The sequence below is a fragment of the Ochotona princeps genome, chromosome 28, assembly GCF_030435755.1.
Source record: "Ochotona princeps isolate mOchPri1 chromosome 28, mOchPri1.hap1, whole genome shotgun sequence".
NCBI lineage: Eukaryota > Metazoa > Chordata > Mammalia > Lagomorpha > Ochotonidae > Ochotona > Ochotona princeps.
The window spans coordinates 627,955-650,311 of NC_080859.1; the positions used below are offsets into that span (position 1 = coordinate 627,955).

General features: G+C 58.3%; 1 protein-coding gene across 1 annotated transcript in view; it reads left to right on the forward strand.

The window, feature by feature from the left end:
* The first annotated feature begins 16,135 nt into the window (after positions 1–16,135).
* Positions 16,136–22,357, forward strand: part of IQGAP2 (IQ motif containing GTPase activating protein 2) — a 112,224-nt gene continuing 106,002 nt past the window's right edge. The window contains exon 1 of the mRNA XM_058656410.1: positions 16,136–16,342. Coding sequence (XP_058512393.1) covers positions 16,297–16,342 — 46 coding nt within the window. The 5' untranslated portion in view covers positions 16,136–16,296. The remainder of the gene's footprint in view (positions 16,343–22,357) is intronic.

Consider the following 22,357-nt stretch of genomic DNA (forward strand, 5'->3'; position numbering starts at 1 on the left):
CTGCTCTTCTACACCTGGCCCAGCCCTCACTGAGTCCTGGATACAGAGAAAGGGAACCAGGCAGGACCCTCGGGGGTCCTGACGTGTGCCCCTGACGGTGGCAACTGCCAGTGCTTGGCTCTGAGAGGAGCGGAGGACGTGTCTCATGGCTGCCACACTGCATCTTCTCCGTCCCTGCAAGGACGTGGAACTTGCATTTGACACAAGACCCAGGTGTCTCCTGACACAGGGTGGAGTCTAGAAATGTGGCTGAAGACGCAGCCCTCTCCAGTGACTGGATTTGTTCCCCTTGGGGACACAAATGGCAACAGCGACGTCAAGTGTCCATGGCTGCAAGGAAGGCTCTTTCTCTTCCTTATGACCGTGTAAGACAGGGGTGGAGCAGGTGTTTCGGATAGCCACAGGCAGGGCCTGCCTGTGCTCCCCATCCCCACAGCCTGGGGGAACCCATTGGCCCCCAAGCTTCTGATGTCTGACTCCTGGACAAGGTGGGAGTTTTGTGAGCAACGGGAAAGGCACAGCTGTGTCCACATTTAAACCTAAAATCGCTACAGGGACACCAGGAATTCAGAAATGGAGGGATTTCCCTAGGCTGACATGACATCACGCTGGAGGCCAGGTAGCTGAGACTGGTGAGCTGGTGGCAGTAGGGTGATATGCCTTGTCCTTCTGTGTTGTCTGCTTCTGTCCTGATGAGAGGGGCTCTGACCTGCACTCCTCTCCTCTCAGGACAGGGTCCTGTTGATCTGGGACACCTCAGGATGTTCCATAAACATCACATCTCCCAGCAGGACCACAGCCTGAGTGAAGGGTGAGGACAGTGGAGAGGTCAGCCCAGCTGAGATCTGATTCCATCAGCCGTAGCCAATGAGCTGTGTGAGGTAACGGGGCTGGGGCAGTGAGGAGGTGACTAGGGGACTGTGTGAGGTGACTGGGGCTGTGTGAGTTGACTGGAGACTGTGGACTGTTTGAGGTGACTAGGGCTGTGAGGAAGTCACTGGGGTAGATGTATGAGGAGACTGGGAGGCTCTGTGTGGTAACTGGGGCTGTGAGGTGACTGGGAGCTGTGAGAAGGTGACTGAGGGCAGTGTGGAGGTACCTAGTGCTGTGTAGAGGTGACTGGGGAGCTGTGTGAGGTGATGGGTTGTGTGTAGTGACTGGGGGGCTGTATGTAAGGGTGACTGGGGAGCTGTGTGAGGTGATGGGTTGTGTGTGGTGACTGGGGAGCTGTGTGAGGTGACGGGTGCTGTATGTAAGGGTGACTAGGGAGCTGTGTGAGGTGATGGGTTGTATGTAGTGACTGGGGGGCTGTATGTGGAGGTGACTGGGGAGATGTGTGAGGTGACTGGGGTGCTGTATATGGAGGTGACTGGGGAGCTGTGTGAGGTGATCCTGGGGCTGTGTGAGGTGACTGGGTGCAGTGTGGAAGTGACTGAGGGTTGTGTAGAGGTGACTGCGGGCTATGTGAGGTGACTGGGGTACTGTATGTAAGGGTGACTGGGGGGGATGTGTGAGGTGACTGAGGGCTATGTGAGGTAACTGGGGTACTGTATATAAGTGTGACTGGGGGGCTGTGTGAGGTGACTGGGGGTTGTGTGGAGGTGACTGGGGGCAGTGTGGAGGTGACGGAGGGCTGTGTAGAGGTGACTCCGGGCTATGTGAGGTGACTGGGGTACTGTATGTAAGGGTGACTGGGGGGGATGTGTGAGGTGACTGGGGTACTGCATATAAGTGTGACTGGGAGGCTGTGTGAGGTGACTGGGGGCAGTGTGGAGGTGACGGAGGGCTGTGTAGAGGTGACTGAGGGCTATGTTTGGTGACTGGGGTACTACTGTATATAAGTGTGACTGGGGGGCTGTGTGAGGTGACTGGGGGTTGTGTGGAGGTGACTGGGGGCAGTGTGGAGGTGATGGAGGGCTGTGTAGAGGTGACTGCGGGCTATGTGAGGTGACTGCGGGCTATGTGAGGTGACTGGGGTACTGTATGTAAGGGTGACTGGGGGGACTGTGTGAGGTGACTGGGGGGCTGTGAAGAGGTGACTGGGGGCTATGAAGAGGTGACTGAGGCCAGTGTGGAAGTGACTGGGGGTGATGAGGTGACTGGGGTTTGTGGCTGCTGTCCAGTCAGGAGCACTGCAGCTGGAGGCTGGATTGCACCACCTGGGCTGTCTGTTCCCAGGTCCTTGGATTTCCAGGCCTGCCTCTGTTCCCTTTTCACAGTCATCAGTTTAAGTCCTGCAGGTGTCAGGGACTTGGTCCCCTCTTTGCCCCATTTCCTTTGAGGAAAGCCGTCCATGGGCTTCCCCTAGGTCTAGGCCAGCCCCTCATGAGGCCTCTACCTAGTTCAGTCTCCTACAGTTCCCAGGATGGACAGCAGGTGGAGTCATAGCAACTTCAAGGAGCTGTGTGTTCCTGAAGGAAACAGGCTTTAGGCCCTGGAGGAGGTGGGTGGGCCAGGACACAGGGGCAGACACTGGGAGGGGCAGGGGCTGCAGGGTCATAACCAGCGTCAAGCACCCATGAGCTGCCCCCATACCTTCTTGGTCTGGGAAAGGTGAGGCTCACCACCCCCTGAGCCTCACCAGTACCTACTGCTTTCCCTGCCTGAGGGGTTGAAGGCCCAGAATGCGCTGACCCCTGGCCACCCAGGAGTGGTAGGCATGATGGGAAGGGGTCCTCTGAGAGCTGATGCAGAGAGAAAGGAAGAAGACCTAGGTCATGGGCCTTAGAGAATCCACAAACCACAGCAAGACCCACAAACCCACAGCCAGAATCCACAAACAGCAAGAAAGTGTTCTAGGGGGTTTTGCCAAGCAACTGCTTGGCACTGTCTTCTCATGTCCACTGATTTGTGCTGTCATTGCCGAGGTCAGGAGGATAGAGTCAGTGTGCTGAGGCGTGGGGCAGTCCTGTGGGCAGTCATGTTGTCGTTCATGCTCAGAGCTGTATTGGGCCTGGGGCCTGTCAGTGGTAGGGCACAAGCCACAGGGGAAACCTGTGTCATCGCACAGCCACACGGACATGCTCCCAGGCCAGCCATGTGCCCAGCACAGAGCCTGGCCGTCCAGCCCCACAGTGGTTTTTCTGGAGTTGTCGGCTTGTCAAACACACACGTGATGTGCACAGAGGACCTGGGCGGGGGCGGGAGGAGCCAGGATCCCAGCTCTGGCTTTTGCGGCCCTGTGGGTGTTGGGGAAGTGAAAGCCGGGCCTTGGGCTTCCAGAGCTGGCTTCGGTGGTGACTCAGCAGAAGGGAGGAAAGAGCATCTGGGAGAAGCTGAACGAGTGCCGAGCATACAAGCTCTTGATGGCCTCCAGGATCCAGGCAGCTTGCTAGAGCTGGGGCTGCCCATCCATAGACTACCACGAGGTTGAGCCTGTGCCACTGCCTGTGGCCCTGCCCACGTCTCCAAACCCTGCTGTCATTGTGCCCCCCCAGGCACCCTGAGGCAGTGGGCAGTGACCATGAACACACAAACGCCCAGCTCCACCACAGGGACCTCTGGCAGTCAAGAAGGCAGTAGGGAGGGGGAGAGAGGTGTGGCCATGTCCACCCCAGTGCCTCAGCATTGGCTGTGGTAAACAGTGCTTCCTGGGAGGACCCAGAACATCCCCTCCCCAACTGGGGCTGCTCCCCATCCCAGGGAGCCTTGCCTGTGCCCCTCAGATCAGGAGGACTCCCCACTCAGAATGTCCGAGACCTCGAGTTGCAATTGTTCCCCAAAGGCCCTGCTAACACGATGCTGGTGGGAATGAGTAATTCAGAGGTGGTGAGCACTTCTGAGCCCTGTGGCTGGCACCCCGCCCAGCACCCGGGCACACTGTGGAGCTGGGAGATCGAGTGCCAAGCCCAGGTCCTCCAATGTGGAGCTGTGTGGCCTACAGTGAGTTCTCTCAGTATTTCCTCGGCTGTCAGGGGAACTTGCACATCCATGCTGGACAGGCTGTGCAGGGTGATGGACGACGGAGACAAGGGTCTGACTCCCCTGGCCTCAGTGAAGCCAGACTCTGGAGGAGTGAACACGCTCGGCTGTGGCCGCCTCCCCTGAAGGGTGCTCTGGCTGGACAGCTGCGTGGGCAGGAGCCACAGAGAATGAGAAACTCCACGAAGAGAGGTCCTGCAAACACAGGAAGACCCAGGGTCAGTGAGGCTGAAGGACCTCTGGGGCGCCTGGCGGGGTGGTGGGTGGTGGGTGGGGTTTTGTGAGGTGATGCTATTTCAGAGGCTTTGTGATTATGTCTGTAGTTCACTCAGTACAGTCCACTCGTAAGTTTGTTACCTTCTCGCTGCATCAGAAGTCAGTCATCAAGAACCATCAGTTGCCAGAGCACCAGCTGACACCACCGCCTCCACAGCTGGTGAGTGACAGGCATCACGCTGCCCACCCCCACGCCCAGTCCTGAGCAGGGAGGGTGGGACTTGTGCAGCAGGACTGGGCCCCGCACCCGGCACCACCCAGGGCTCTCACACCTGCGCTCTGACAGGGAATGGCAGGCTCCAAGAGTGGGAGCAAGAGCCAGCACCAAGCATTCCAGACACCAGGCCTTCACGGTGTGTGTGTGTGTGTGTGTGTGTGTGTGTGCGCGCGCGCGCACCTCAGGGAACAGGACAGAGCCAGTCCTACCCTAATCAGCTCCCCTGGGAGACCCACAAGTGAACAAGCAATCATTTACTCCCTGCCCATTCCCATGCACCTGGTCCTGTGCCACATCCTGGGGACTCACAGGGAGGGTCGGACAAGAGGCCTGGTTCTTTCACAGCCAGCTGATAATGTAGCTGAGGGGATGGCAGGTCACTAGGAGAACAATGTGACCTGGGCTGTTGCTGCAGGAGTCCTGTATAATGTCTGACCTCTGAGAAATAGCTAAAACCCAACTGGAAGGACCCATATAATCATTACTCAGCATCCCAGATGACAGCACCACACAGCAGGTGTGTGATGACTCAGCATTCCTCCTGCAGGTGATGGCAGGTACAGACAACCCCCACACAAATGTAGTAAGATATTCAGTGCTACCTTTGAGGATTCATTTTAGTTTGTAATGGAGCTTATCTTACTTTCAGTCTCTGAGCTGACAGCGTCATGTTTCACCATGGCTGGCAACTTCCTTGGCATTTTGTCCTGAGCTCCCATGGGCCAGTGTATCTCACCCCAGGGCCCAGCGGGGGTGGGGGGCAGACTGAAGTTGCCATGTTCTCCGTGTGCTGGGTTCCTGCCCGTCCTTGTGTTCACCTGCTCTAGTTTCATCAAGACTGGGAGCTCAGCCCTATGGTGCTTAAGCGCCAGAGTCCTCCACTGAAGCTAATGAGGGTGGATACTTAATCCAATTACTGTGATTAGAGGGAGCCTGGCAGACGTGGGGCGTGCCCAGAAGAGGGTGGGCTATGGCGGCACAGCTGGGCGCCTGCTGTCGGTGTCCTGCCTCGAGTGTGCTTCAGTGCACACTGGTCACTGCCATGCCCCATATGGCACTCTGGGCCTCAGCCTCTTCCTTCCTGCAGCAGCTGGCCTCAGACTCTTAGTGTCAAACACCCAAGACCGGGCCCGGTGGCGTGGCCTAGCGGCTAAAGTCCTCGCCTTCAATACGCCGGGATCCCATATGGGCGCCAGTTCTAATCCCGGCAGCTCCACTTCCCATCCAGCTCCCTGCTTGTGGCCTGGGAAAGCAGGAGAGGACGGCCCAAAGCTTTGGGACCCTGCACCCGTGTGGGAGACCAGGAAGAGATTCCTGGTTCCAGGCTTCGGATTGGTGCAGCACCGGCCCGTTGCGGCTCACTTGGGGAGTGAATCATCGGACAGAAGATCTTTCTCTCTGTCTCTCCTCCTCTCTGTATATCCTGCTTTCCAATAATAATAAATCTTAAAAAAAAAAAAAAAACCCAAGACCCCAGCTAAAAGGGGCAGGGGTGGAGGCCTTAGCACATTCCTCACACCTGCCATGTGGCTGTGGCCAGCCAGAACTGATGTGAGTTTACTTCTGCCTCCCAACAGGCTCCTGAGCCCTGGGTCTCAGGGCATTACTCAGCAGGCGCCTGGTTCCTGCTGCAAGAACAAATGAATGAGCTCAGCTTGCAGCCTAGATCCTGATACTTGGGGCCTGTGTGCCCATGTGCTTGTGTGCAGGGCTGTCCCCCTCCTCCCTCCCTGGTAGGTCAGGTCTCACAGAAATGCACTGAGAGGGGTCAGCCTCATCCAGCATGCTTCTGCCCTCCCCCCCCAGGAAGCCACCCATCACTCACGTACCAGGAAAGCATAAAGCCAAGTCCCTGGGGTCTCTGGTCCAACTAAACACCTGGTGAGAGAAGCTGTGTCTCAGACCAGCACGTGCCCAGGAACAGGTGGGGACCCTGCCTTGCAGTGCCTGGGCTGGACCCTAAGAGGCAACAGAGAGAGCCTGGCCACCCTCATGGGAGACCCCATGGAGACTCTTGGCTGTTGTGGGGACTTGGGGGTTGGACCAGCAGATGGAAGACACCCACCCCACCCCACTGTGTCCTCTCACAGGCATCCTCCAAAATGAGTAAAAAATGTTTTTCAGCCATCTGATACTTTATGTTAATGTGATATTAATACAAAGAGAACAGGTTCGAGGGAGTTCACAGAATTCTAGTATAAGGATATTTCCCTCCTGCCTCCTCCCACCAGTGACTCCCTCCATCCTTCCTTCTCTTTCTGCTTAGTTTTTAAGAAAATGTTTTAAATTTTCATTATCATCAAGGGCTTAATGCTCTGTTAAAGAGCTCAACGAGTGAAAGTGCAAAGACTCCAATTTGGCAAGAATCCATGGGAGACACAGACAAGAGCTGCAAGGAAGAACATCTCATCCAGATAGGGCAACTGTTCCTAAAGGTTGTTTTTTTTGTTGTTTTGTTTGTTTGAAAGGCAGTTATAGAGAGAATGAGAGGCAGTAGGGTCATTTACTGCTCACTCTCCAAATGCCACAATGGCCGGAGCTGAGTGGAGAGGAAGCCAGGAGCCAGGAGCTTTTTCCAGGTCTCCCACGTGGGTGCAGGGGTCCAAGCACTTGGGCCATACTCCACTGTTCTCCCAGGCCATCAGCAGGGAGTGGGGTCAGACAGGGAGCAGCACTCAAGCTGGTGCCAGTATGGGATGCCAGCATTGCAGGAGGCAGGCTAGTCTGCCATGTTCCGGGAAATGTTTACAATTGTCACAAATTGCTAAAAACAGTAGAATAACTTTTTTTTTTTTTTAAGAGATTTGTTTATTGGGAAAGAGGCGAAGAGAGGAGAGTGAGACAAGGAGATCTTCCACCTGCTGGTTCACTCTCTAAATGGACAATCACGGTCAGGCTTCAGTCACACACACAGTAGCTAGAGCCCAGGCAAGTCATTTTGGCCAAGGAAGCCAGTTTCCATAAATTCAGAAAGAATTACATCAGGATAAAAATTGGTGCATCAAGTCCTTTTTCTCTGTTTCCACTGGGATGATGTGGGTGTGTTATGTCAGCAACCACCTGCTTTTACAGCTCTTCTTTTTTTAGTATTAGACTAAAATGACAGAAGCCTCCTGGGAAATTTGGAGCTGAACTGTAGCTGATGGTGAAAGAACCACCTTCCCCATACCTGTGAGCTGGGACTGTGCCCCCTGGAGGACCCTCAGACCCCACCCAGCTGGGACCCTGGTTGTCCCTGGAAGGGCAGACCTGCCTGTCCCCACCAGGAAATGTTACCCCAAGTTCTGAAGCTGCATAGTGGAAACTGTTTCTGATCCACTTCACTTCTAACTGACTGAGTTTTGTTTTGTTTTGTTTTCAAAACATATTTTGTGAGTTGGTGCCATGGCAAAGTAAGTTAATCCTCCATTTGCGGCACTGATGTCCCATATGGGTGCTGTTTCTAGTCCCACTTCTCCACTTCCCATCCAGCTCCCTGCTTGTGGCCCAGGACAGCACAAAGTCTTAGGACCCTGCACCCATGTGGGAGGCCTGGAAGAAGCTCCTGGTTTCAGATGGGCTAAGCTCTGGCTATTGCGGCCATTTGGGGAATGAACCAGTGGATGGGAGATCTTTTTCTCTGTTTCTCTCCGTAAATCTGGCCTGCTTTTCCAATAATAATAAATCTTTTTGAAATGTATTTTATCTGAAAGACAAAGCTAGAGACACAGAGAGGATCCTTCACCCCCCAAATGGCCATAAAGGCCAGACCTGGGCCGGTCTGGATGGGAAGTGCAGCATCCTGGGGATGAGCCTGAGCTCTGCTGTGGGCTGCCTGCCACCTGGGTAGTGTAACCTGCCCTACAGTGCCTCCCCACCAGAGCTGCACCACGGCAGCGAGCACAGGCAATGAAGGGTAAACTCGAGCCAATTTCAGACATGGATGCGCTGCAGGCATGCTCTCCCTGGGTTCTGCGAAAGGTGGGAAGAGAGCCATGTGCCAAGAGCCCTGGCCTCTGGTGCATTGCACTCGTCGGCTCCAGGGGGTAGACAGAAGGATGGGCTCAAGAGGGGGATGTCTGGCCCAGGGCCCAGGCTTGGGCAAGTTCTTTCTCCAGGGCCCATCTGTTGTGCTTGCCCAGGGAACTCAGGGAATTGTGCTCTTGCTATGTCCACTCTGCCTCCCCACCCCACCCCCTGTGGCTGTGGGTCCCAGGCCACTTCTGGATTTGTCTTGGGGTCCTCGTCCTCAGCAGTGCTGGGTCTGGGCTCCCCCCACACAGCCTGGGTCCAGTGCCTGCCAGGGAATGCCAGGATCTCCCCTGTCTTAGCTGCTACGGGATACCCCCTCCACCACCCCAGGTGAATCTGTTTGAACCAATTGGTCTCTGGCTTGAGGTCCAGGGGCTGTGCCTAAGAGTGGCTGGTGCCCCTGGCCTGGCCTCCGCATGTCTCCCCTGCCCATGGACCCATTGTCTGTGGTCATGCCAGGACCAGCCTCTGGGCTGCAGGGCACTGGGGAACTCCGTACAGGTCCTGGCGGACGTCGCCCCTCGTCAAGCCCGTGGGAAGCCCAGAGCAGGCTCTTGCCATAGGGCAGGGCTTCTTCAAGCCACAGTTGGGCTGCGGTTGAGGCAGAGGGTGTGGCCTTGGGTTGGGGGCAGACATTGTCCCCTTGGATCTTGGTGGAACAGTCAGCCTACAGGGCCTCGGGCATCAGCCCCATCTCACCATTTCAGTATTCTCATCTGTGAAATGGGCCATGGGAAGCTTCTCAAGCCGGTCACTCTGTCGCCTCACTGGGCCGTGACCCAGCCCCATGCTGGATGTTTCTACATGGTGTTCCTGTGAGATCAGCATCCAACTTGCTGGATCCTGAGAGAGGTGGGGCTGAGAGTTTATATGAACAGAAGACCCTCCTTTGCTCTCCCCTGGCCCACCTCCCTCACCAGGAGGAAGCCAGGATATGGGTCATGCTCAGGTGGGGCCAGGGGCTGCTGCCTGTCTGAGACCTGGGAGCAAACACCCTTGGTTTTATTCCCATCTTGATTTCTTCCTTGTCACCTGCTGAGCCTGGGGGGCTGTAATGCGGGAAAATGGGCTGTGTACAGGTGCTGCCCTTCCCAGCCTGCCCTCCACCCCTCAGCCAAGATTCCCTGTAGTGCCCCTTCCCAGGGGCCACAATGTCGCCCTGCAGGGTTTGTAGGGGTGGTATCAGGGAGGGACCAGCCTGGGGTTGGGCTGGGGGAGGGGAGGCATCTGCGTGAGCAGGGAGGGACTGGACTTTGCACAGGCGTTGTTCTGAATCTGCGTGGACCTTGGGAGTGATAAAGCCAGCTAGCCGGCAAGGCATCCAGAGGACTCGGGGGCGGAGCTATGGTACAGGGGTGGGGTTCATGCCTGGGCCATGCTCCCCTCACCGCAGAGGCCTCCCCAATAATGTCTTTTATCCACAAGATTACTCTTAAAGATTTACTTGGAAGAGGCCTGTGCCAGGAGATTCATCCAGGTCTCTCATGTGGATGCAAGGGCCCCAGCACTTGGACCAACTTCTGCTTTCCCAGGCACATTAGCAGGGAGCTGGATTGGAAATGGAGTAGCTGTAACTAGAATTGGTGTCCACATGATGTCACGGTGGTGGCTGAATCTGCTGTGCCATGCACCAGCCCCCAGGCACATGTTTCCCAAGGTGAAGAGGGGAGGGCCGAGTAGAACTGGTGGGAGGGAAGGCCAGGAAGGTGTCTTCTGCCCATGGATGCACATTGGAGCCACCCAGAATGAGATCTACCTTCTATGCCTGTGGAGACTTGGGCCCACAGCTCACTGCCCCACTCAGCCTCCTGGGCCCTCCTCACCGTGTCCAGTTGCCAAGGGACATGGTCAGAACTGCATGTGTGTGGCAGCAGAACTGAGGCTGCACACCCCAGGCCTGGTCAGGGCCGCCCCTGGCAGCTGTGAGCTGTGCAGGATGGGGTGGGCAGGTGCCTCAGGCAGTACATGAGAGGCTGGAAGTGACTTGGCTCTACCCTGGCCGTGGTTCACAAGGGGACCACTGCTTGCCATGCTGGCATCCCCTATCGCGGTGCTCAAGTCCTGACTGCTCCACCTCCAACTCGTCTCTGCTGGTGCTCCTGGGACTACTATGCGGAGGCCCTGAGTGTTTGTGAGACCTGGGTGCAGCCTCGCCAGATGTCACAACCCTTTGGGGACTGAGCCAGTGGATGGACTGTGTAATTCTGACTTTTAAATATGTCAAATTCAGCAAGCTCCCCCCGGAGGCTCTCACTTCCTGTCTGTCATTAGAATGCATAGCACTGGCTTTTCCTTCCTCCCTGCCCTTCTGACCTTGTGCTAGCTGTCGGTCTGCCCCCCTCGGCCGGGAGCAGCAGCGGCCACTCTATCCACTTTGGGAAATCACTGGTCATATAGCCAGAGTTCACACACCAGCAAGTCAACAGTTGCAGCTGTGTGGGCTTTTCCTATCTCCCCCTCACCCTGACTTAGTCATGTGCAGGACAGTAATGGCATGCATGCATGAATGTGCTCTGGACACTGCCCACACATGGGCAGGTGTGTGCAAGGGTGATGGCACACATGGGTGTGTACAGGGGTGATGGCATGTGCAGGCAGGTATATTCAGGGATGACAGCACATGTGGGCAGGTGTGTGCAGGGGTGATGGCATGTGCAGGCAGATATGTTCAGGGGTGACAGCACATGTGGGCAGGTGTGTGCAGGGGTGATGGCATGTGCAGGCAGATATGTTCAGGGGTGACAGCACATGTGGGCAGGTGTGTACAGGGGTGATGGCATATATGGGTGGGCATGTACAGGGGTGGGGTTATAGTGTGCATGGACGATCTCCTGCTTAGTCTGTGAGGTTAGGGGTGCTTGCTGGTGCTCTGGGTTTGGGTATTTTTTAAAACGTTTACTTATTTTCTTTGGAAAGTCAGATTTACAGAGAGAAGGAAAGATAGAAAGTCACTCCCCAAGTGACTGCAACAGCCAGAGCTGAGCTGATTCAAAACCAGGAGCCACAAGGTTCCTCCAGGTCTCCCTCACAGGTGTAGGGTCCCAAGGCTTTAGACCATTCTCAACTGCTTTCCTAGGCCACAAGCAGGGAGCTGGATGGAAAGTGGAGCAGTGGGACATGAGCTGGCATCCATGTGGGATCCTGGCACATGCAAAGCAAAGACTTTAGCCATTAGGCTACTGTGCCAGACCCAGGTGCTCTGGGTTTTGAAAACTTTCAGGGCTCAGTGCTTGCTCCTCCTCACTCATCCTGAGCAGCCCCATATCCTGGGCCATATTGGCAGGGTTGCTGGGCACCTACCTCACTTCCAGGGACAGTCATGAGCTCATGCCCCCCAAACACTCCCGCCCTAAGCTCTTCCTGTGTCTGAGGTCCCACCCTGGCCCAGGCCACTCCCAGGCCCTTGCCTTGGCGCCTGCAGTCTCCTTGACCTTGGGCTATGCTGTAGGCTGAGGGAGGGGCCAGGTGTACCTGCGTTTTGGTGCTTTGCCAGGCCTGGTGCCCAAATCCCTGTCACGGCTGACTGGCTGGGCAGGCTGGTGGGGCCAGGCCCTGAGGGTTGTTCCCATGAGGAACCTGAAGAGACTTGTGGGAGCATACCTCCTTCTCCCCCTCCCACAACACAGGCTCAAGCCTGGGGCCGACCCCACCTCCCACCTGAGAGAAACTGAGAGAAACTGAGAGAAACTGTCCCTCCCCACTGGACAGATCTACTGTTCCCACAAGTCCGCCTGCTCTGGCTGCTGGCCCAGTGTTCTCACCGTCAGCTTTTCCTTGTCGGTCCAGAGAACCCCGTGGTTGAGCAAGCACCGCAAGCACCCCAGGGGGGAGGCAAGTACCAGTTAGCTGACCTCTGATACCGTCCAGTGTGTTGGATGCCACCAAGAAGGGGACAGGGCTCTGAGAGCCCCAGGGCACGGCACAGTCTGATGGTGGAGAGAGCTGGGCAAGTCGGCAGCAGGGTCGGCGGGGCTAACCCTGGACCTAGAGGAGCTACAGGGGCAGCACTGGACAGCCACAGGACACAGGCTCTTCTGCTTGGGGGACTCAGGGTACCCTCAAAAGAGGGTTTCTCAGGATCCTGCCCCACTTTCCTCTCTCTGGCTCCCTAGGGCTCTGGGTTGGTGAAGAGCCAGTTGTTCACACTGCAGTAGGAGGTGCTGTGCCTGTGCTTGAGGAAATGGGGACCCCTTTGGCCAAGGCCTGCCTGTTGGGCCCCAAGGGATCCGACCACTCTGTGACCATCTCCTGGCCGAGGGAAGCTCTCTGCTATCTGCTCGTCCCCATGGAGGCTCAGGTTCGTTGGCTTGGCACAAAGGGTGGGTTTGTCTTTGTCCATCTGTGCTCCTGTGCCAGCCGGCCAAGCCGTAGAACTGGCATGCTAGGTCCAGGGTGCGGAGCCCCTGAGGTTCCCTGAACGGGTTCCATGAACCTCACACTTGCAGCCTGGAAAGGGAAGGATGGAGGCGATTCCAGTGGGCCCGCCCCCACCCCATCTTCTTCCTGTTTTGGCCTGCATTGGGAGGTGACTTTTCTGTGGGCAGCTGAGCACGTCAGCACTGGGAGCCTTCCTTCCTCCTCCCTCTCTGTGGATGTAACCTACACTTCCCAGACTCCCAGGTTCACGCCCCAGATAGCGGGTGCGTGGGGTGCATGGCAGCCACTCTTGCCGGCCCCGCCCCTGCAGTCCTGAGTCATGGAGCAGACGGCAGCTGTGGAGGTTCCTGTCCATCTCTGCATGCCCTGGCTCTGGCTTGGCAAGACACACCTGCCAGCTGTGTGCAGTGAGCCACCTCATGTGGCTGCCTCCCTGGGGCTGGCTCCTTCTAGGGTGGCCTCTGGCTGGCCATGGCCCTTGGTCCTTGTTCTCCTGTTGCTCTGGGCCACAGGTGCCACGGTACAGGTGCCCACTGGCCAGCATGGAGAGCTCCTTCAAGGGCCTCGGCCAGGTCTCCCTGAAAATGGAATTGTTTGGTTGAGACAGTGGTCACCAGCCTGCCTCCCACAGGGCATGAGGCTTCAAGGGCCTGGGCAGGACGTCAGGTGCGAGCCGTGATGTCAGGCACCATACAACAGGCATAGGTGGCTTCCCACGAGCCCCCCACAATCCCAGGGACCTGCAGACTCTCTGAAGGAGCAGGCATTGTAGGTTAGCCCAAACACACAATCTCTCTCTCTCTCTCTCTCTCTCTCTCTCTCTCTCTCTCTCTCTGTCATTTGCTGAAGCAGGGCTCTTGCATCAGCAGAGTCAACAGAGCTAACAGAGGTGGCCAGGGATAAGGACCTTGCTCTCATCTCAGAGGGCACAGGGCACAGGCCTGACCTCTGCCCTCTCTGGCCCAGGTCATGAGGGTTGCCATAGGGCCTGGGCGGTGCCAGTGAGGGGAGCGAGCACAGGTAGTTACAGCGCCTGGTGTCTGGGGCTCTGTGACCCACGGGACCACCCCCCCTCCTCAAGGCACAGCTGGACTCTCATCACAGCAGGACCAGGTACAGAGAATGCTGAAGGCAGAATACAGCAGGAAGCTTCAGCAGGATTTCTAAGCCAAATTTACAACTGTTGAAGAAGAAAACTGCAGACTGAGATGTTTAAAATCAGGGGTGGGGGGATTTCTGAGCCCACCAGTTGCCCTAAGAAGGAGGCCCCCACAACTCGGAGTGGATGGTCAGATTTTCCGTGAAAGACCTCGTGACTCCTTGGCAGGGTCTCCACGCCCAGGCCTCAGTCCCCCCAGCCCCCTGCTTGGCTAGGGGTGCTTTGTTCACTGTTAGTGTTTCTGTCCATCGGGGAGAAGCTGCGGAGTGAGCAGCGTGTTCTGTGGCCACACAAACGTGGTCCCTGCTCCACAGGCTGCTGCTTGTCCGGTTTCCCTCTCTGCCTCAACTCCCAGGAGCTGTTGCATGGTGAAGCAGATGCCTCCTTCCTGTTTGTGTGTGACACGGTGCCTGGTGTGTGTCCTGTAGGAGTCTCTGTAACCCTGTGTGTGACACGGTGCCCGATGTGTGTCCTGTAGGAGTCTCTGTAACCCTGTGTGTGACACTGTGCCTGCTGTGTGTCCCATCCGACACTGTAACATTGAGTGGTGGCTCCTGACTTGACCAAGTGGAAGCATTTATCCTCTTGTGGTTTCATAAGTGACAAGCTAAGCCTCAGCACATCGCCTTGACCCCTCTGTGCCCGTAGTGTGTTTCTGGTTTTTCCCTGGCTGAATGTCTGTGGGCAAGTCCGAGGGTCCTGCCGAGGTAGACTTTTCCATGGCAAGGGGCGGCAACCCACCCCTCCGAAAGGCTGCTCTGATCTCTGCCCAGTCACTTCTTACACATTCCAGTCTCTGGCACCGAAAGGCGTGCATTGTCTGTCCCCCAGGAGTGAAGAGCTCCCACCATGTCCCAGCTCCCTGGGCCAGCCTGAAGCCACATTGTTGGCAACCAGTCACATGGGCCTTCAGCAGGGTGGGCAGGAGCCAGGTGGGGCGGACGGGTCACCCAGGGTCAGGGTTTTGTGTTTGTGGAATCAGGACCAGGCCTTGCAAAGCAGGCTAGAGACCGATGCAGGATCTCTGCCGTGTCCACAGGAGGGCCTCTGCCTGGTGCCATGGGGTTTTACCTGAGGAAGATGTCTCAGGCCAGGAAGGTGGAGGTCGGTGTGCCCATCACTGTGGACAGCGCCTGGACATGCTCCCAGGACCCTGGCTTCTAGCTCCTTGCCATGCCAGGCACTGTGGGAACTCAAGTGTGTGGCATGTATTTTAGTAACCTCCCAGCACAAAGGAATGGTGAGCCTGGAAGGATGTGGTCGGGGTCTAGCGGGAGCTGGCGTAAGTGGCATCTTCTGTACCCTGTCCCACGGTTGCTGCGCCACTGTGAGCTTGCGGCTGAGTGCACAGCAGCTGTGGCAGTACCAGCAGCAGCCACCGCTCCCTGTGTGGGACACTGAGTGGAGCCGCTACTGCGGGTTGGGCTGAGAGTGCTGGGCACCTCCGCATGCCAGGAACCCTCAGGTGCTGGAGGGAAGGGGAGGTGAGGAGTTCTGTGTTCACAGTCAGGGCAAATGCAGGTGGGGCCCCAGGCACAGGGACTGGGGGTTGCACTTCAAGTCGCACCACCCTCCCTCCCTGCGCCTTCCCAGCCACCCGCTAAGATTCACTGACGCTTCAGCCATGGCCCACTCCTGCTGGGGCTGTGTGTAATGGAAGGCTACACTCTCTTCTGACCGGGTCTGCCCAGAGCTTTACAGCCAAGGTCCAAGCCAGCTGCTGGCATCTGGACCGACCTCACACAGAATCCAATGATAGGCTTTGGGGAGCAGGTTTCTGAAACACGCAGACAGGACAGAAGGCAGGGAGAGGTGCCCGGGACGCCAGAAAACCCCAACTCTGTCCTCTTCTGTTTTACAGTGGACATTAGCGGCTCCGGATCACGATTTGTGGTGGGCTCGCGGCGATGGGGTCTGGTTAGCAGGTGCGTTCCGCCCGGACACCCCCCCCCCCCGGCGGGGAGGCGAGCCCTGCGGGCCAGTGTCCGCCCACACTGCGGGCCTGCAGAAATTTGTGCTCAGGAGGAGCCCGGTGCGCCGCCAGCCCCGCACTGGGCTCCCGGCCGCGCTGCACCCCGCACACGGTAGGGGTCGCTGCCGCGCTCCCGCCGCGCGGGATAACGGGGCGGGCGCGGAGAAAGGAAGCCCGCGGGCGGCGCAGGGCGCGGGACGCGGGCGCGGGGCACTCGGGCTCGGGCCGGCGGCGCGTGCAGGACGCGGAGCCCGGGGCGCGCGGAGGGTGCGCAGGCGGCGGTCGGAGCGCGCAGCCCGCGAGCTGGCGGCCGCGGGGGGCCGCGGGGGGCGCGCCCCGGGAGGGCCCCCGGAGGCGCGCAGGATGTCCCGCGAGGAGGGGCCGGCGCTGCAGAGGCCCCGCTACGGCTGTAAGTGCGGGGCGCGGACTTCCCGCCCCCTCCCCAAATTCCTGACCGCGGCAGGCAGCCCGATTGCCCCCACCCCACACCATGGCGGCGGAGGGGGGGAAAGGAACGGAGGGCGCGGGGTTGCGAGTGCGGCGGGATTGGTGGGAGTCTCGGGCAGCTGCGGGATGGGGCCGGGGGCGGCGTGAGACGAGGCGAGCGGAGCCCCGCGGGTGGCTACAGGTGGCCCTGGTGCACGGAGAGTTAGGGGGGACCTGGGGTGCCGCCTCCCCCGGCCCGAGCCGGCGGGGACCCAGGTGAGTCCCCTCCAGCCGAAGCTGGAAGGGGCGGCTCCGGGTCGCCCCCAGCGCCCGAGGGAGGCCGGGCGGGTGGGGGGCGGGGGCCGGAGGGGCTGGGGCCCGCGTGACTTGGCGAGCCCGCGGCGAGGGGCTGCTGCGGGAGGAGGTGGCGCGGGCCAATCACGAGCGGCCGCAGCCAGATTAGCGCCGACCACGTGGCCTCGTGCGCAGAGTTCAGAGTCCCAAACCTGGGCCAGGAAGCGTTTCCTTCAGCTCAAATCGTAGGGCGAACCCGTGGCCCAGGTCGGCTGGGGGGGCGGGACGCGGGGTTTCGGTGGCGGTGGCGCTGCCCCCGCCACGGGGCTGCACAGGCTCCGGGCAGGGGGCGGGGTGCTCACCAAGGCCTGGCCCGTGACCCCCAGCCCCAGTCTCCGTGGAGGGTCCTGTGTAGGTTTGCCCCCTTGGGTCTGCTCGGCTGGTTTCTGTGTCCCAGGCACCAGCGGTTTACAGCCCCTGAGTGGGTTTGGGCGCATGGGAGCTTGCGAGGTGGCTTCCTGAGTACTGAGACGGCTGCAGTGGGGGCATCACGGGACTGCGTGGACGTTGGTGTCACACTGGTGGCCCGCTTGGGGTGGTGCCCAACAGCAAGTGGGCGGGGCTGGTTCTCCCTGCCAGGTCCGGTGGAGGAGGTGTGTTTGGTGGACTGGCCGGTCCTGGGGAACCTACTGTGCGGAAACGGCCCCGCCCCCACTAGTATGGCAGCGTCCTGAATGGTGCGTGTGCAGACCGCTGCCCCCTGGTTACACCTGAGTGTGCACAAGTTCCTTCTAACCCCGCCCCCCAGGGGTGAGGCCTAGGGGCCAGATCTCTGCTGATCCCAGGGCCTGGGAGGGGCTGGGGTTGTCTGGGGGTGCAGGGTGGTGCCCAGCCCTCAGCTTGCCCTGGCTGTTGATGCTGAGGTCAAGGGTGGCTGCCCGGAGGTACAGGCCCCAGCAACTGTGTTCAGAACCCCTAGGTGTCCAGGTTCTTGTGCTACGTGTGTTTAAGCATGGCTTGCAGTGACGTGGGTGCACACCACACCCATTCTGTAGACACTGCCCTCCCTCTGGGGTCGGCTTGCCCCTGGCCTGTTGGCAGGGACAGCTGGAGCAGAGGCTGGCTCCAGGACAGGTAACTCCTCATCTGCCCTCCACCCTCCAGAGAGGTGAGGCAGGCAACGCCTGTGCCTGGGCGCCAGCAGCTGCTCACCCCCGGGGCACGCCCTGGGCCACCAACGGCTGTGTGCGCAAATGGTCAGGGCTGTGGTTTCCTCCCGGTAGAGGGATCCTTCCCCTCACGAGATGGGACAGCTTGTGCAACCAGCACTGAGGCAGCAGCCTTTGCTGCTGCTTCCTCTGGAAGCTGCACCCCCATTTGTGTGCAGGCTGAGGGCTGAACCCACAGCGTGTGTGTGTGTGTGTGTGTGAGTCCTGGGGGTGCAGGCTGAGCCCCAAGCCTGTATATGTGTGTGTATGTGTGTGTGTCCTGGGGGTGCAGGCTGAGCCCCCAGCTCCTGTGCCTGCCTATTAATCAAGCCCCAGAGTCCCCCGATGAGTAGTGGGTTGTCGGGTTGGCCTGAGCTGGGCCCCTCCCCCATGCAGTGCTGCAGTCAAGTTTTGCCCAGGACCTGTGAGGTCAACAGGAACGTGTTGTTTGAGCAGCTTTTAGCTCTAATTACATGCGCTCTCAGCCGCGCCGGCTGGTTTGTGAGTCTGAGCTTGCAGGGGTGTCTGTGCTGATCCTGTCCCCTCTGGGCTGTCAGCACAGCTTGGGGTATGTGGGGGTGCCAGCAGCCCTGGCCCTGACCGAGCTCATGGTCACCCAAGGGGCTGTGTAGGGCTGAATAGTGTTGGGTGAACAATGTGAGACAGGAAGTTTCTGTTTGTGACCTTGGCAGCTGGGCTTGTCACTGGCTGTCACCTGCCTATTGTCCCTGGGAGCACCTGTGGTTTCCCTGTTTCACTTTCTCACTTTCCCACAGCTGGGGCTGGACAGTCAGAGAGCTGAAAGCGCTTCCCTGGGGCAGTAGCCAGCAGCCCCTCTGTCCGTTTCTTGGTGCTCGCTGTGGAGACAGGGAGGGCGTTGCTGGGCTGCATTCCTCCTCAGGTGCGGACCAGCTTTCCGAAAATGTCTGGGTGTGGGTTGCGGACACCCTGCTGGCCGGTCCCTCTGCCCACCCCAGGAACAGCCCTGAGCCGTTCCATTCCTAGCAGGGCAGCTTGTGGTGTATGTGTCGCACACACCTCATGGCCAGGAGGGTACAGCACAAACGTGTCACACAGGTGACATGTTGCACATGTTACAGCGGCTGTGCCTCACAGCCAGGAATGTCAGACAGCTGCATGTCGTGTAGTTGTGTGTGTGACACATGCTGGGAGTGCCAGTACAAGTGTGCTCTACATGATGGGCACACCTCACAGCCAGGAATGTCATGTTACATGTGCTGACCATGCCTCAAGGCCCTGTGGATGACTGCTGCGCCCTCCCTGCCCCACCCCCATGTTACTCTTCCTGTCTGGGAGGCAGCCTGGTGACACAGCAGCCGCCTTTCTGGAGACATGTGTGATCTCTGCATTCCAGGCAGCCTCGGGGGTCATGGGTCCCCCGAGTGTGGGTGGACTGGCTGTGCCCCAGAGAGGGTGGTGGCAGGGGGGTTGGGAGCTCTCTCAGCAGTCTGCAGGTGCTGCAATTGCCTCACTCAAGTGCCTCGTGTGTCCCACGAGTGGCCAAAGGACACGTGGCTGACCCAGTCACAGCTTGGGAAAACATGTGGAAAGGGAGAGGGCTCAGGCGTCACAGGGAGGGGCGGAGGGCCTCTGTAAGGACCCTGGAATTTGAACCTGACCTTGACCTTGGAGAGCATGTGCTTGTTGCCTGGGCTGGGTGTGACTGGATGCCAAGGGAAGGGGGATCTGGAGGGGACATGCCTGTCCCCCCAACCTTGCTGTGGTTTGGGCTGTTCTGAGACCTTCTGTCTTCTGTTTCCTTTGACTTGAGGGCTGGAGGCAAGTGGATGGAGAGGCCTTCCACCTCCTGGTTCCTCCCCTGTGCCTCTGTCAGGGCTGGATGGGGCCCCAGCTGAGAGCCTGACGTTCCATCCAGAGCTGCCCCAGGTGTATACAGCCCGAAGCTGGGGTCAGGGTGGTGCTGGGCCCAAGGGCTCCTTGCAGTTGGCTATAGATGACTGGCCCCAGAGTTCCTGGTTGAGTGGTTGATGAAGAAGGCATGGAGGGAAGGCTGGGTGTGGGGTGTCTGGGATGGGCATGGTTGGCGTCCCTCCAAGTGACCAGAGACTGCTGTGGTCAGGGGAGCTGGGAGTGTACCTGGCTCTCCGTGGAGTGAGAGCCGGTATTCTAGGGGTTTCTATGAAGTTAGGTTCAGGGTCCCGCCCAGGGCCTGGCACCAGCTCCTCCAGCGTTTGGGTGTTTGCTGCTGTGTCAGGTTCTGCTCAATGTGTGTACCACACTGTGTGTCAAAATGAAAACACATGTCTGCGAAGAAAACCTCAATTTTAAATTTTAGTTACTGGGATAGAGAAATATCTATCTTGCATCATTCCACAGCCACAAGGCTAGGCTGAAGCCTGGAGCCTGGAGCCCCATCCAGGTCTCCTGTGTGAGTGGTGGTGGCCCTCCTGAATGACCTTCCTGGGTTGGAAATGGAGCGTCCAGAACTCTGGGGCGCTGGCATCACAGGTGGCGCCTTAACTCGCTGTGCCACCGTGCCAGCTCTGGCCTCGGCTTCCCTCCCAGCTGTTGGCGTCTCCTTCCCTTGGCTTCCTTGCCCATAAGGGTGGGTGGGGACAGGCAGGGTCAGAGGTCACCAGGGTGTGCCTCTGGGAATCTGCCCAAGTATGCTCCACTCCTGCCCCACTCCTGCCCCCTCTCTCTTTTGTCCTCCTTTTCTGCATGGAGAAAGGGATAATACTTGGTCTAGGTGGGTTTCAATTTGGCCTCATTTGCTTCTTGAAGCCCCTGTCGGTTCACAGGTAGAGGTGGGGAGGTAGGGCCCAGGGCTAACAGAGAAGCAGCTGCTGACACGCCCACTAGGTGAGGCCAGTAGTGCCTGGGGCCACCTAGGCTGCAGGTCAACCAACCCTGCAAGGTTGAGGGGAGGAGGAGGAGCTGCCTTTCTGTGGTCCACCACGGCCTCAGGAAACTGCAGAGCTTTGGGTCAAGGTGGTGACCCTCAGCTGAGAGGCGCCTGGAGTTGGGGAGCCTTAGAGTCACCTTCACCCAGGAGCAGCCGCTGTGACCCCTTAGGCTCTCAAGTCCCGCTTAGAGCCCTAAGCCGCCCAAGTGTGAGCCAGGGTCCTGGCAGGATGCAGTCACCCAGCCGGTCTTCAGGTGAGTGCGCCTTCCACACATGGGCACCCTGCCTGGGCGGGCAGAGCCTGGGCTTGCTGCTGGCACCCCGGTGTTGGGGCTCCCCTCTCTGTCACTTCCCCAGGAGAGCCCTGCCCCACCCTGGCTTTGGTGAGGATTCCGGGATGGAGGGATTGGCAGCTTGGGGTTCCTTCCGGGGTGCGGGCTGTGACTGCATTGTCACGTGTGGCTCCAAGGACTCAGAAGTGAGGGCCTGGCTGGTGGTTGAGCAAGCTGAGCTGCTGCTTGGGTCCCTGGCACTCCATAACAGAGGTCTGTTTGTGACTTGCTCCTTGCTGATGCTCCTGGGAAAGCAGTGGAGGATGACCCATGTGTGTGGGCCCCTGCACCCACATGGGAGACCTGGATGAAGCTGCTGGCACCTGGCTTTGACCTGTTGCAGCTGTGGTTGTTGTGGTCACATAGAGAGTGAACCAGTGAATGGAAGATTCTCTCTGCCTTTTAAAAAAGCAAATTGATTTATTGAAGGATAATTTTATAGAGAAAGTTATAATTTTTTTTTTAAAGAGAGAGAGAGGCAAAGGGAGATTTTTTTTTTTTTTTTATTATTACAAAGTCAGATATACTGAGAGGAGGAGAGATAGAGAGGAAGTGGAGCTGCCGGGATGAGAACCAGCAGCCATATGGGATCAAGGCGAGGACCTTAGCCACTAGGCCATGCTGCCAAGCCCGAGAAAGTTATAAATTTTAAAAAATCACAGGAAATCAAAATAAATGAGGCTGAGAGACTCTTCACCGTGTTGAAGTTTTATGGTCTGTGACCTGTTGCATGGACAGGCGGCGTTCAGCACCCAAGCTGGTAGTGCTGGCCGTGGCGCTGGGCTGCCTTCAGGAGGAGGTGGGGGCGCTGTTTGAAGCCGTGTGTGTTCTCTGTTCTTAGTCACCAAAGTAGGGTGTGGCTTTACAACACACCAGGCCTCTGACTCTGAGCAAAGCAGATGTGTGATATGGGGCGGCCCAGGCCTGTGGGTGGGCTGTGGGTGAGGGTTGCACCCCCCATGTCGGGGCACTCTGTAGCTGCCACGGAGATGCCCCCTAGGCCCCCTCCCAGAGCTGGCAGTACATTATGTCCCCCTTGGCCTCATTAACTCAGTACTTGGGACTTGAATCCCCCAGAAACCCAGTGGTGATGACCCAGGCTGGATCCAGCAAAGGTTAGCAGAGTGGGACTGGAGGCGGAAACAAGGAACCTAGAGGTTTGGAAGCTGATCAGTGGATGACCATGGGCCAGTGGCCGGGCTTCAGCGACAGCCAGGTCACCAAGGCAGAAGTAGGAACATGACTTCAATAGTGTTTGCAGGGCTGGGGTGTGTGTC